Source organism: Xyrauchen texanus, chromosome 14, assembly GCF_025860055.1.
Source record: "Xyrauchen texanus isolate HMW12.3.18 chromosome 14, RBS_HiC_50CHRs, whole genome shotgun sequence".
NCBI classification, from domain to species: Eukaryota; Metazoa; Chordata; class Actinopteri; order Cypriniformes; family Catostomidae; genus Xyrauchen; species Xyrauchen texanus.
The window spans coordinates 27469459-27483760 of NC_068289.1; the positions used below are offsets into that span (position 1 = coordinate 27469459).

Here is a 14302-nt window from a genome sequence, read left to right on the forward strand (position 1 = left end):
CAATTAAGAACAGGGATACCATTGTCCTTAAACCAGGTATTGGTAGCTTTGGCACTGTGTGCAGGTGCCAAGTCCTGTTGGAAAATGAAATCTGCATCTCCATAAAGTTGGTCAGCAGCAGGAAGCATGAAGTGCTCTAAAACTTCCTGGTAGACAGCTGCGTTGACCTTGGACCTCAGAAAACACAGTGGACCAACACCAGCAGATGACATGGCTCCCCAAACCATCACTGACTGTGGAAACTTTACACTGGACTTCAAGCAATGTGGATTCTGTGCCTCTCCTCTCTTCCTCCAGACTCTGGGACCTTGATTTCCAAAAGAAATGCAAAATGTACTTTCATCAGAGAACATAACTTTGGACACTTCCAGTCCAGTCCTTTTTGTCTTTAGCCCAGGCGAGACGCTTCTTACGCGGTGTCTTGTTCAAGAGTGGCTTGACACAAGGAATGCGACAGCTGAAACCCATGTCTTGCATACGTCTGTGCATGGTGGTTCTTGAAGCACTGACTCCAGCTGCAGTCCACTCTTTGTGAATCTCCCCCACATTTTTGAATGGGTTTTGTTTCACAATCCTCTCCAGGGTGCGGTTATCCCTATTGCTTGTACATTTTTTCTACCACATCTTTTCCTTCCCTTCGCCTCTCTATTAATGTGCTTGGACACAGAGCTCTGTGAACCGCCAGCCTCTTTAGCAATGACCTTTTGTGTCTTGCCCTCCTTGTGCAAGGTGTCAATGGTCATCTTTTGGACAGCTGTCTTCCCCATGATTGTGTAGCCTACACAACTAGACTGAGAGACCATTTAAAGGCCTTTGCAGGTATTTTGAGTTAATTAGCTGATTAGAGTGTGGCACCCAGTGTCTTCAATATTGAACCTTTTCACAATATTCTAATTTTCTGAGATACTGATTTTGGGGTTTTTCATTAGTTGTCAGTTATAATCATCAAAATTAAAAGGAATGAACACTTGAAATATATCAGTCTGTGTGGAATGAATGTATACATTATCCAAGTTTCACTTTTTGAATGGAATTACTGAAATAAATCAACTTTTTGATATGAACAGCACCTGTACATACTTACTTATACAATATAACTTGCCTTAGGGGCGTTTACCATTTGCATTGATCGCCTCAGCACATTACCATATGAATAGCGCCCTCTGCATGTGGGTGCGATCACATTAGGGATAATAATCTGAGCCTGGAGAAACTGTACATCGCTTTGTTTCATACAGATTACATTGCAGGAGAATATTTGTTTAAAATTGTTATTGTTTTATTTAAAAGTACACATTTTAAGCTTTCTTTAGACATATGTTTCATTTTTGTGTGATAAGTATTCGCGGAGTTTCAGTTTTTTGTGACATGGTTGTAGAGAATGAAGGAGAATCATGGACTCATTGATTCTGAATACAATGAACACACTGTTAAACCGTATCTAAATCACTGAAATAGCGCCAGCTAGTCTGGGGAGTAGAATGCACTATTGACAGAGAGACACTCCAGACATCCGCGTGACTTACCATGTGAGAAAAGAATGTGAGAAGTTGGTAAAAATGTGTGTGTCTTTCATTTAAAACCCAGAAGGGCTTATTTTGAAGGAAATATGTTTATCCCAGTATGCTTGTGTATTTCTGTTATATCAAACTAGTTAAGATTGTTTAGTTGTTTAGTTAAACTCTGAGGCCTTATATAAAGGGTCTTAAAATATATATTCACTTTTAAGTGTACCAAATACAAGTTTCTTGGTATCAAATTAAACCTTACGACTTGTCCTAGCTGAATATAAATATAAGGTTACATTAAAGGGTATTCTGCTATGTTTTACTGTCTTTTGAGTGATTCAACCCAAAATCCTGACCCGGTCGTAAATTATGCAATTGAAGAGCCTTGGCAGGACAAAGAAACCATCTCGCGCCCAAAACAAAGGAGCCTCATTGGGCCATTTCTCCCAAAGGAGGTGTGACCTCCCTGCCTTAAAAGTCAGGCTTCGGCATTGACTCTCTCTCTTTTGCTGCTCCCACTTCAACTCTCCACTTCCGTCCTGCTCCCTCACCCGGCTCTCTCCCCTCCCTCGGACTCCCCTGAACACTCTCTCTCTCAGCAACAACAACAGCCACTCCTAAGATGCTTTGAACTTCCCGCAAGCGATCCACGCTCGGGAAACACCAAGAGAAACCCTCCAGCTCACGGACGCAACGAGGACATTCACGCACACACGCAGTCTTGTTCAGTGACACAAAGGTCCATTTTGCAAGTATTATTCCATCTAAATTCAAATGCGTTAAAGTGTGTAATTCCCTTGCTGGCTCTTAAGGTTTAACTGTTGTAACAAGTTTGAACCCTGTAATCTCTTTTATTTTCCTTACTGTTTTTACTTTGTTTATTTTATGTTTGTTCTATGTTAAATGTTTGTTTGTTAAGTGTAGTGATATATCCTAGTTCCTTGTATTAAACCCAATTATATGCTTGATTGTCTGTGTTTGTTGGTCATAAAACAAAGCCTCTTTAATGTGCGATCTAAAGCTACGAGATGATATTATCAAAGTAAGTTAACGTGCTTTGATTAAGTAAGCTTATACTAAGAATAAACCTGGAGAATTGATCAAGAGCATCGAGCAAAGTGGTTCGGCGGACGAACTGGTCGGTCTCGATACGGGTCAATTCCATTAAGGTGTTCTGAAAATTAATATAGCCTGTCTGCATATGACGTATATTCCTAATTAAATATAATTCGTAGTGTTTAATTATATATATATATATATATATATATATATATATATATATATATATATATATATATATATATATATATATCTGAAGCAGACTCTTGGACTATATAAGCCCTTTTTGGGGCGATTTAGTATGTATTGTCATCTAGTTCAAACCGTATGATTAATCATTGATTACGATCATTAAAATTAATTGTACATTCCCCAAACCTGAACCTAGATACCCTACATGGTTCAGAAATATACTCACGGATACAGATACGGCTGAAAGCGCACCCTGTTTATTTTCTATATTTTACAAAAGCACAAGGTTTTGTTGTTATTGTGAGTGTACACAAATAAAAGTAGACCCTTTATAGTTTCTAATGATGGAGTATTTTAAGTTTCCGCTGTTATGAAATCCTGCAGGATGCAACTCCAGGGGGTTAGTAAAAACACTCAACAATATTTGTTTACTACATTTTTATTCAGGTATCGTGTGTGTCAGATTGCTTCAATGACAAATGTATGACAATACACAGGCTACACCATAATTTAAACGTGGTAAACTTTAATGTAAAAACAAAGGCAGGGTACCGTAACTCCCTGCCGGCACAGTAACTTCACTTTGACGCACGGCTAAACAAAGGCAGAGTGCCCTAACTCGATTTGGGAGTTCCAAAACAACGTTTAAAGCGGTTATTGGAGTTATGGAGTTCTGCCTTGGTTTCTCCTGGGCAAATTGACTCAAGATACTTATCTACATGATAAAGGAGGTCTTCAAAGTCTCAAAAATATAAATAACTCATTTTTGACCAAAAATGAATTTACGGACTTTTGCCTTTGCACGGCAGAATTGTACAGAATGGTTACATGAGTTACTGCCTTACTGTCAGCTTGAGCCAGTCTGGCAATTCTCCGTTGACCTCTCTCATCAACAAGGCGTTTCTGTCCGCAGAACTGCCGCTCACTGGATGTTTTTTGTATCTAGCACCATTCAGAGTAAGCACAGAGTGTTAAGACTATTACTTCCTCAAGATAGTCAAGTTTGTTCGTCTTCTCGGCACTCCGCCAAGGCATGCGAGGAGCCGCAGCGGGGCCAATCCGAGAACCTCACTAAACCATCCAATCTGTAGTATCGAAATAAAGTATTTCAATTGTATGCCTATGTGTTCAGCTCACCCTGGGCTGCAGGGCGAACCACTCCTCTATCTGAGTGTCAAACTCCCAGGAGTCAAAGGTCAGCTCTGTCTCCCCCAGGAAGTTGTTGTGTCCAAAGCGATCATGATGCCACACAGACACCTGCAGTGTGCGTGTCTCCAGCTGAGAGTGACTGACCACATACTGCACAAAAACAGAGAGACAAATGAGTGCCTTCTGAATCAATACCTAATTTGCAGATTCATCCTGATACAAAAGCTAGTTATGCAGAGAGATGCCTCCTCTTACCCTCAGCTTTTCATTAAACACTGGGTTAGCAGTGTTGTTTTTTATACTGGTTTTCCTCTTGCTTTGACGGGACTTGTCTGGCAGGAGATATGTTTTAACATAGCTGCAAAACACATAATTTATGTACACAAAACTTAGGATTATTATAAGAGCTGTCAAAATAAGCAAGCTGAATTCAAAATATGACATTAATTGCGTTAAAGGAATAGTTCACCCAAACAAAAACAGAATTCTGGAAATGTCCAGGTAGCTGACAAGCTCTAATTTTCATTGTATGGAAAAAGCAACATTTAAATTCTCAGCAGCAATTCTCACAAAAGGACACAAAATCTCTTTGTGTGTTCCAAGAAAGAAATAAAGTCATACAGGTTTGAAAACAGCATGAGGATGAATTAAGGTTGACAGAATTCGAATTTTGGGTTATTTATTCCTTTAAATAAAAAAATATATATATATATATTAATTACAATTAATTATTTTAATTTGCACTAATAGTTATACATCTAAGCATCTAATGCTCTGCCAGGGCTCCAAGTGAAGTGTTTAGTAGAGTGGATGTATTGTATATATGTGTGTGGTGTGTGGTCTTACGAATCTGTGCGCTGTCTCCTCTCATCCCCGGTTGCTAGGCAGCGGCACTCACGGACTAGCACGTTGAGTGCCCCTGTTTTATAGCTGTAGGAAATGTTGAGCAGGATCTCCCCGGAAACCCGCACGCTGCCATAGTCCCCTGTCTCACTGTACACACTCATCATACTGTTGATGCTGGTCTGAAGAGCACACAGGGAGAGTGTTAGCCTGTACATCTTTTACGCTTGTGTTTGAGTCTACGTATGAATGCCTCTATGAGTCTCTTCAGTGGTACAGAAGATGAGTAGAAGCAAAAAGAGGGACAGTTAGACAGACAGACAGATACAGAGCACTCACAGTATCAGCATCTGAGTCAGGGACATTAAGGAATCCCCACTTTCTTTCTGAGGCAGGTGTGGAAGACTAGAATAAAGAAGACAGGAGAAAGAAGAGAGGAGAGAAGATTGATAGCACGAAGACATAGCTGGAAAGGCAGTTGAAAAAACAGAGCAGAGAAGAAAAGAAAAGAACAAGAAAAACTTGGATTGTGTGAAATAATAGAGATTGCTGAGGCCAAAAAGGAGCTTTTTCACTTTTGATTATGTATATTTGTTTAAAACAATAGTTCATCCAAAAATTATTTAGTCACCCTTTTGTTCTTTCAAATCTGTATGACTTTCTGTCTTTAGTGGAACACAAAAGGAGAGGTTTGGCATAATTTTCACACTGCTCTTTTCCATACAACAGAAGTGAATGAGGCTGAAGAGCTTCACAAATGGCAAAAAAAAAAAAGTACCATAAATAAAAATAGTCCATACGACTATATTCCAAGTCATCTGGAGCCATCCAAAAGCTTCACATGAGGAACAGGCTAAAATTTAAGTTGTTTTGCCGAAGCTCTCATATCTCATTCCTGCATGCGCATATTTAAACTTGTTGTCACGTGAGGCTATGAGATGAGTCTTTCACATTAAATACTATTCCTATTTGAATGTTTTTTTTTTGGTCTGTTCCACACACAAAGCTGTTGTATTATTATATTATATTTCTGAAGACTTGGAATATAGTGCACGCAGAGTCATATGAAATTTCTTTTGGGAGCATGACAGACCCAGTAACTATTCACTTTCATTGTTTGGAAAAGAGCAGTGTGAAAATTCTTCAGAACATCTCCTTTTGTATTCCACGGAGAAAGAAAGTCATAAAGGTTTAAATCAACATGATAGTGAGTAGACTATGACAGAATTTTCATTTTTGGGTGAACTTTTCCCTCTTTCTGTGACAGTGTGACTTTTCTTTGCTTTCATTGAAAGCATGTCTATGATTCACTGCAAATAATTTTCTTAATTTTCCAGTAAAAATATTTAAACATACTTAAAACAAGATACATTAACTTTGCAAATTGACATAAGATATTTAAGGGACACTGTGAGGAGGAGGGCAGGGCCGGGCCGTGAATCCTCCAATCGGTCTAATACACTGAGTAGAGTGATAGGCAGAGTCGGATGCGGCAGTTCAGGAGAGAGAGAGAGAGAGAGAGCCACACACAGCTTGCCATGTGTGTTTGTGTTTTATGTCTTTTTGTTTCATGAAACAAATTTTGCCCACATTACCTTGTTACAGACACAAAAATGTATATTCTCTCATCAATTACTCACACTCATCCTAGATGCTTTTGACTTTTTTAGGATTTTTGGATGAACTATCTCTTTAAGTCTTGTTTTCTGAGAAATGTAACAAAATATTGTGATTTTTATGCTTAAAACATCTCAATGGCAGATTTTTGTTCTTGTTTAAGCAAACAGAAAGTAGACTTAATATCTTATTTGATGTTGCTTGTCATATAAATGTATCTTGTTTTAAGGATCTTTAGATATTTTTTCCTGGAAAACAAGACTAAACAATTGAATAAGAACTTTCTTTTTGCAGTGTAGTTTCCTTTATCTTTCAATCCCTTTTCTTACACTCTTCACATCTGCCAGTGTGACATAATGACTCATCTAGCTCTTAGAAACTGTGTGTGAGCTTCGAGTTATGTCAGCTGTTTTAAAAGAGGGCACTTGTCTTCTTGTTCAGCTCAATTATCTTTTTTGTTGTGTCTTAATGCACCACCAGTGTCTGTATGTGTGGGCAACAACAGGAAAAATATAACTACGATGCACTTTCGCTTGGTAATGTATGCTTGATCTTGTGCTAAATTGTGTGTGAGAGCGTGCAATATAACTGGATGTGTGGGTCTGACAGGTGAGTCAACAAATTAAGTGAGCTCATGTAATTGGAGATTTTGCGAGAAGGAAACGTTAATACCCATAAGGCACACAAATATAAGCCTGTACAGTACTGTACAGTGCACACATGCAACACACACAATAAACAGCCTGATCCTATCAGACATTTGTACAGGACTAGCAAACATACATTGCAGAAAAACATATCATGGAACTTTGCCTTTGATTCTAGTGTGTTATTTTGTTTTTGTGTGTGTGTAAATTCATTTTACCATTGATTGCGCACTGCAGACGCTGCGGTTGGTTTTGTATTGGGCTGATAACAAAGCATCAGTGTCCTCATCCGAGTCCTACAACACAAGCACTAATTCAGCGAATATCTCACTAATAAAACTCGAACAATAACCAGACACATTTTTGGGGAAATCGGCAACGATCAGCAGGTCGAATGTTTTGTCTGCTAAATTCAGTCTCTGCTTTCCAAATTTCCGAACTGTCCCCAGTGGCCAAAGCTGGAACTTATGCGCACCTTTGCGTTATGCACTGTCATGACATGACATGAGCACAAGACATGAGCAATCATTATGCAGTGAAACATTGAGTAGTAATTACATAAATCTATTTCTAACCTTAACCTTAACCCTGACCCTAAACCTCACCCTAACAGTACTAAAACCAAAACAATGTTCTTTCAATTAATACTTTGCAAATGTTGTATTTCGCTAGCCAGAAATCAAAGAGGATGTGACATCAAAGGCACAGCGCAGGCGATTTCCAAGGCATGTACATTTGCTGCAGTGTAGAGTGTTGCTTGTCTGGAATTCTTCACATTTTGTAATAATACAATTTAGAACTAACACACAGATGTCCCACGAGATCGTGTTGCAATAATACTGGTTTCTTTTTGCATTGTGTCCACTACAGTGCACAGATCTTCTTAAAGCATTTGAACTATTCAAAGTGTGTACATTTGACCCTTACCAATAATATTATTTAATTGCCCTCTATATGTCATTGGTTTTATTATTTAAAATGCAACAAATACCTCTAGAATATTTAATAAACCTGCTTGTTTTAAAGTAAAAGGTAACGTAACATTCTTTATTATTTAACAACTCTTGCATTAAAGGGTTAAGATTTATGCAATCACATCACAGTGGTCTACTATCAGGAAATCACATTACAGAAGGCTGCTCTTATATTTCAACCCAAGACCAAAAAAATCAATATGATATCCTGTACACAGGAAAAAATTATGTGAGCAAGATTGTGGGCGAGAAATGGTTTGATAGATTATAACTGAAATCTACCTCATCATTCAGTCCTGGAACTGAGTGGCACCGGCTAATCAACGGGTCTTCAATAATACCCTCCACGGCATTACTGAGGTCAACCTCTGAGCGACTTCGGTCTGTGATTGGAGAGAAATAGACACAGAGAGAGAGAGAGAGAGAGAGAGAGAGATAGAGATGTTCTTAACCTACCTCTACCTCAATGTTTCAACTAATTTATATATTTATATATTTATATATTTATATATATATATCTTGTTGTCTTGTGTTTTTCTTCTAAAGACATATGATTAATATATAAAACATTACATATTAATATATGACCAGTGGAAAATATCATTGCTCTAAGGATGCTGTTTCAGAGCTCAGGAGACATAATTGAGTATCAACCATGTTTCTCCTAAATGTTGTTGGGAAAACAAAAACTACACATATATGTGGCATTTGTTGCCACAGAATATTGAAATTGAAAATGAATGTGGATCGCATTGATCAGATAATTATGTCTGGGAAGAAATTTATTTGAAATGTTTGAGTTAATTCTGAAATCTCAGAATTTTTATTGCAGACTTTGATATCTTGGAAAATCTGAGTACAGTTTATGGTATTGCTCAGATCTCTTTAGTAACTCTAGAAAAGACATGCGTGAGATAACAAGGGTCTTTTTACAGAAAAAAAAAATCAGGAGACTTGAGCGAGTGACTTCATTTGTTCTACAAAGACAAACAATTGAAAAAAACAATTTTTTTTCTTTCCTATGGGTGGACAATTTTGCAAGCAATTATTTTCACTGGTGTTATTTACAGCATTAGTATATACAGTATGTCATGTTGTTGCCATGGTGATACCTGATGAGAGGGAGGCTCTGGATATGGCAATGGAGGGTGTGCTATAATCTGTTTGTCTCTGCCCATCAGCTATCTTCTCAGGAGCGCTGTCATTACTTTGTATACTAGACACACTCTCTGCCCCATCCGGCTGAACAAACACATACAGACAGAATTAAACTTCTTTCTTGCCATGCTTAAAGGAATATTCCAGTTTCATTGCAAGTTAAGCTCCATCGACAGCTTTTGTGGCATAATGTTGATTATCACAAAAATCTATTTCGACTCGACCCTCCTTTTCTTTGAAAAAAGCTAATCTGGGTTACAGTGAGGTGCTTACAATGAACTTGAATGGGGACCAATCCGTAAACATTAAAATGCTCACTAAATCAAAAGTACACCCACAAGACGTAAACATTACGCATGATAACATGATTTTACTGTGAAAAAAATCACTCAATAACCTTTTCTGTGTAAAGTTAAATCCAACTTTACAACTTTGTTGCTATGACGACAAAATGGCCCTGTAACCCGTAAAATTTACAATTTACAACTCAAATAATACATAAAGAGATTAATTAATGTAATTGCTTTTATAAAATTATAAGCTTCACATTTCTGCCTTTAATCCCTCCAAAGTGCCTTACTGTAACCTTGATTTTTGCCTTTTCTTTTAAGAAAAGGAGTGTGTGGCATGGGAGTGCTCGACCAGGTGGTACTAGAGCAGCTAATACTTCGTCTGCCAAAAGGAACGGCGGAATGGGTCCAGTGCCACCGCCCGGCGTCGCTGGAGGAAGCTGTCCAACTCGCGGAGGACCATATGGTGGGGTACCCTAGGGTGGAAGAGCCCTCCTCGCTCTCTCTCTCCCCCCTCCCCCTGTGTGTCCACTCTGCTCTCTCCCCAGAGCCCATCCACAAACACAGGTGCGGGCACGGCATCTGGGCCAGCCTGCTGGGGTTGCAGGGATCCAGGGCACTTCGGGATCAATACCCTGTGATGGAGCTGGGACAGTGGTCCGGATCCCCGACATCCCACAGGCTGCCCCCGACCGGGTCTAAGCGTACCAGATATCGGTAAGGATCAAGGGGGTCACCCCAAGCATTGGTGGACACAGGTTGTAATCAAACCACGGTCCACCAACGCTTGATTCAAAACAAGACATTTGGCACAGCTAAAACGGTGAGGGTGAATTTTGTGCATGGGGATATTCACAAATACCCTATGGTGACCCTGCTGAGTAGAGGCTGCGGTTAGTTCCCGCCTCACCCATGCATGAAAAAGTGATGAGATGTGATTTGTGCGATGCTCTGGCAGGGAGACGGAGCAGGGGCCGTCTTCAAGATGACGTGAGGGGGGGAGAGGCTGTGGCCCCTCCCATCCTCAGGGGATTTCCATTTGGAGCAGTCAAGAGATGAATCCCTTAAGCACGCCTTCGACCAAGTGAGAGTGATTGATGGTCAACAACTCCGGCCGAGTGTCGCACTTTCATAACACTATTTTATGATAATAAACGAGCGGTTATATAGAGTGACGCAGGATGCTCAAACAAAAGAAGATACAACCCAGATTTTAATACCAATGAGCTGCCGGGAAATGGTGTTACATGCAGCTCACAATAAACCGATGGCAGGACACCTAAGAGAAAGGAAAACAATGAACCACTTAATAGCCGTTTTTATTGGCCTGGCGGCGATGTTGGTGTGCAGCATACCGTGAATGTCAGCTGATGAATCCACCAGCCACCCCAAAAGCACCTTTGTGCCCCCTTCCTCTAATCGAGGTCCCCTTTGAAAGAATTGGTATGGACATATTTGGGCAATTAGAGTGGAACACATGGACATCACTTTGGATGCGATATCCGGAAGCAGTGCCGAGATGTGCAACATCTCAGCACATAGTGTTGCGGAGGCACTCTTCAAAATAATCTCCGGGCAAAAATTTTTATGTCACGGACATTATGTGAGCTTTAAAAATTATTGGGTATTAAGTTAATTCGCACCAGCGTTTACCATCCACAAACAGATGGCCTGGTGGAGCGATTTAATAAAACCCTTAAGAATATGATTCGTAAGTTCGTGCACAAGGATGCTGTTACGATGCAGGAGGAGGCAGACAAGGAGTTGGATCCAAATGCAGTGATTTTATTAACAACGGTGAAAACTAAACGGACAAAACACAAACAAAGGAAATACCCGTAATGGGGAAACAAAACGCAAGCACGGAAAACATCAAAGGCAGAACAGGCAGGATGAACATGAGGAGGAGCACGGAGACAGGCGTCCACAAACATCAACGATAGACAAGGGAATGGAGAACAAACAGGGTATATATACACTGGATACAAGATGATGACAAACTACAATCAGGTGAGCACAATGACTCAAGGCTGGCAGTGATGAGTGCTGGGATCATGGGAAATGTAGTTTTAACACGAAGACAGTGAAACACGGGGCGGACAACAAGGAAAATGTGACATGGAATGTGAACAGAGACGGGTGAAACAGAAAACACGGGACAGACAGAAAGGGATCATAACATAGGCCCCCCTCAAAAGGACTGGATTACAGACGGTCCTAGAGGGGAAAAGACCCAAAAAAAATGACAACAAGAAAAAATTACCAAGGAGTGAGGGGGTAGACCCGGGGGGAAACCAGACAGATGAAGGGGGGCACAAGGGACACAGAGACAGACCAACGAGATACAAAGGACAATTAGACAGACCAAAGGGACGCAAGACAGGCAATCCAAGGGAGCACAGAGAACAGACAGGCAGTCCAAGGGGGCAACGTGGGGCACATAGGAAGTCCAATGGGGCACAGAGGGCAGGCAGGAAGTCCAGGGGGGCACAAAGGGCAGGCAGGAAGTCCAAGGGGGCACAGAGGGCAGGCAGGAAGACCTGAGGGGCACAAAGGGCAAGGACAGGTTCAGGTGGTCTGGGAGCTGGCCCCCGGACAATGACAGGTTTGGGGAACCTGGGAGAAGGCCACTGGACAGGGACTGGGTCAGGGGGCCTGGGAAGAGGCCACAGGACAGGGACCGGGTCAGGAGGCCTGGGGGGAGGCCACAGGATGGAAACAGGGTCAGGAGGCCTGGGAGGAGGCCACAGGACAGGGACTGGGTCCGGGGGCCTGGGAGGAGGCCACAGGACTGGGACTGGGTCAGGAGGTCTGGGAGGAGGCCACAGGACAGGGACTGGGTCAGGGGGCCTGGGAAGAGCCCACAGGACAGGGACTGGGTCAGGAGGTCTGGGACGAGGCCACAGGACGGGAACAGGGTCAGAAGGCCTGGGAGGAGGCCACAGGACAGGGACCGGGTCAGGAGGCCTGGGAGGAGGCCACAGGACAGAGGCCGGCTTTGGTGGCCTAGGAGATGGCCGAGGGGCAAGGACCGGTTCAGGTGGCCTGGGAGGACGAGTGGCCACTGGGAAGTCGGCGAAGCCGCGTGAGGCGGAGCCAAGGAGGACCTCTGAGGCGGAGCCGAGGGAGGCTCGGGAGGCGAAGCCAAGGGAGGTTCGGGAGGCGGAGCCGAGGACGGCTCAGGAGGCGGAGTCGAGGGAGGTTCAGGAGGTGGAGCCGTAGAAGGCTCTGGAGTCTCTCGGAGCAGAGCCGTAGGAGGCTCTGGAGGTGGAGCCGTAGGAGGCTCTGGAGTCTCTGGGAGCAGATCCGTAGGATGCTCGGGACATGGAGCCGTAGGAGGCTCGAGAGGCGGAGCCGTAGGAGGCTCTGGAGTCTCTGGGAGCAGAGCTGTAGGAGGCCCTGGAGTCTCTGGGAGCAGAGCCATAGGAGGCCCTGGAGGCAGAGCCGTAGGAGGCTCTGGAGTCTCTGGGAGCAGAGCCGTAGGAGGCTCGGGAGGTGGAGCCATAGGAGGCTCTAGAGACGGAGCCGTAGGAGGCTCTGGAGTCTCTGAGAGCAGAGCCATAGGAGGCTCGAGAGGCGGAGCCGTTGGAGGCTCGGGGGGCGGAGCCCTAGTAGGCTCGAAAGGCTTGGGGGGCAGAGCCTTGGAAGGCTCGAGAGACTTGAGGGGCAGAGCTCTGGAGGGCTCGAAAGGCTTGAGAGGCGGAGCCCTGGGCGGCTCGAGAAGCTTGAGAGGCGGAGCCCTGAGAGGCTCGAGAGACTCGAGAGGCGAAGCCCTGGGAGGCTCGAAAGGCTTGAGGGGCAGAGCTCTGATAGGCTCGAGAGGCTTGGGGGGCGGAGCCCTGGAAGGTTCGAGAAGCTTGAGAGGCGGAGCCCTGAGAGGCTCGAGAGACTCGAGAGGCGAAGCCCTGGGAGGCTCGAAAGGCTTGAGGGGCAGAGCTCTGAAAGGCTTGGGGGGCGGAGCCCTGGAAGGTTTGAGAGGCGGAGCCCTGGAAGGCTCGGGAAGCTCGGAAGGCAGAGCTCTGGAAAGCTCGGTAGGCTTGGAAAGCGGAGCTCTAGGAAGCTCGGTAGGCTTGTAAGGCGGAGCTCTAAGAAGCTCGATAGGCTTGGAAGGCGGAGCTCTAGGAAGCTCGGGAGGCGGAGCTCTGGTAAGCTCGGAAGGCGGAGCTCTGGTAAGCTCGGGAGGCAGAGCTCTGGAAAGATCGGGAGGCGGAGCTCTGGAAGGCTCAGGAGGCGGAGCTCTGGAAAGCTCGGGAGGCGGAGCTCTGGAAAGCTCGGGAGGCGGAGCTCTGGAAAGCTCGGGAGGCTCAGAAGGCGGAGCTCTGGAAAGCTCGGGAGGTGGAGCTCTAGAAAGCTCGGGAGTCGGAGCTCTGGAAAGCTCGGGAGGCTCAGAAGGCAGAGTTCTGGAAAGCTCGGGAGGCGGAGCTCTGGATAGCTCGGAAGGCGTTGGGTCTTGAACGGTAGCGGCTACAGGCATTGGCTCTGGGACGGTAGAGGCTTCTGGCGCTGGCTCTGGGACGGTAGAGGCTACAGGCGCTGGCTCTGGGACGGTAGAGGCTACAGGCGCTGGCTCTGGGACGGTAGAGGCTACAGGCGCTGGCTCGCTGACCGTGGCAGGTGTGGGCTCTGGCTCGCTGACCGTGGCAGGCGTGGGCTCTGGCTCGCTGACCGTGGCAGGTGTGGGCTGAGAGGCGGAAGCTTTCCTTCTCTTCCTCCTCCGGGCGGATGAAGTTGGCCTTGCTGGATCGTTGACGGCGACAGGCGTGGGGGTTTGCTCACTGACCGGAGGGACTGGCGTGACAGGGAGAGCTAGGGACGACTGAAGAGTCACCGCTGTGGGAGGGGAGGCAGGATCCTCCTCCACAACA

General features: G+C 44.3%; 1 protein-coding gene across 2 annotated transcripts in view; it reads right to left on the reverse strand.

Moving 5' to 3' along the window:
* Positions 1-14302, reverse strand: part of LOC127655117 (synaptotagmin-like protein 5) — a 62145-nt gene that overhangs the window by 13199 nt on the left and 34644 nt on the right. The window contains exons 7-13 of one of the 2 annotated variants that reach the window (XM_052142748.1): positions 9102-9231; positions 8272-8372; positions 7234-7311; positions 5091-5156; positions 4755-4933; positions 4164-4266; positions 3897-4058 (exon numbers count right to left, since the gene is read on the reverse strand). In XM_052142748.1, coding sequence (XP_051998708.1) covers positions 3897-4058; positions 4164-4266; positions 4755-4933; positions 5091-5156; positions 7234-7311; positions 8272-8372; positions 9102-9231 — 819 coding nt within the window. The remainder of the gene's footprint in view (positions 1-3896; positions 4059-4163; positions 4267-4754; positions 4934-5090; positions 5157-7233; positions 7312-8271; positions 8373-9101; positions 9232-14302) is intronic. The other variant, XM_052142749.1, reaches the window with a different exon arrangement.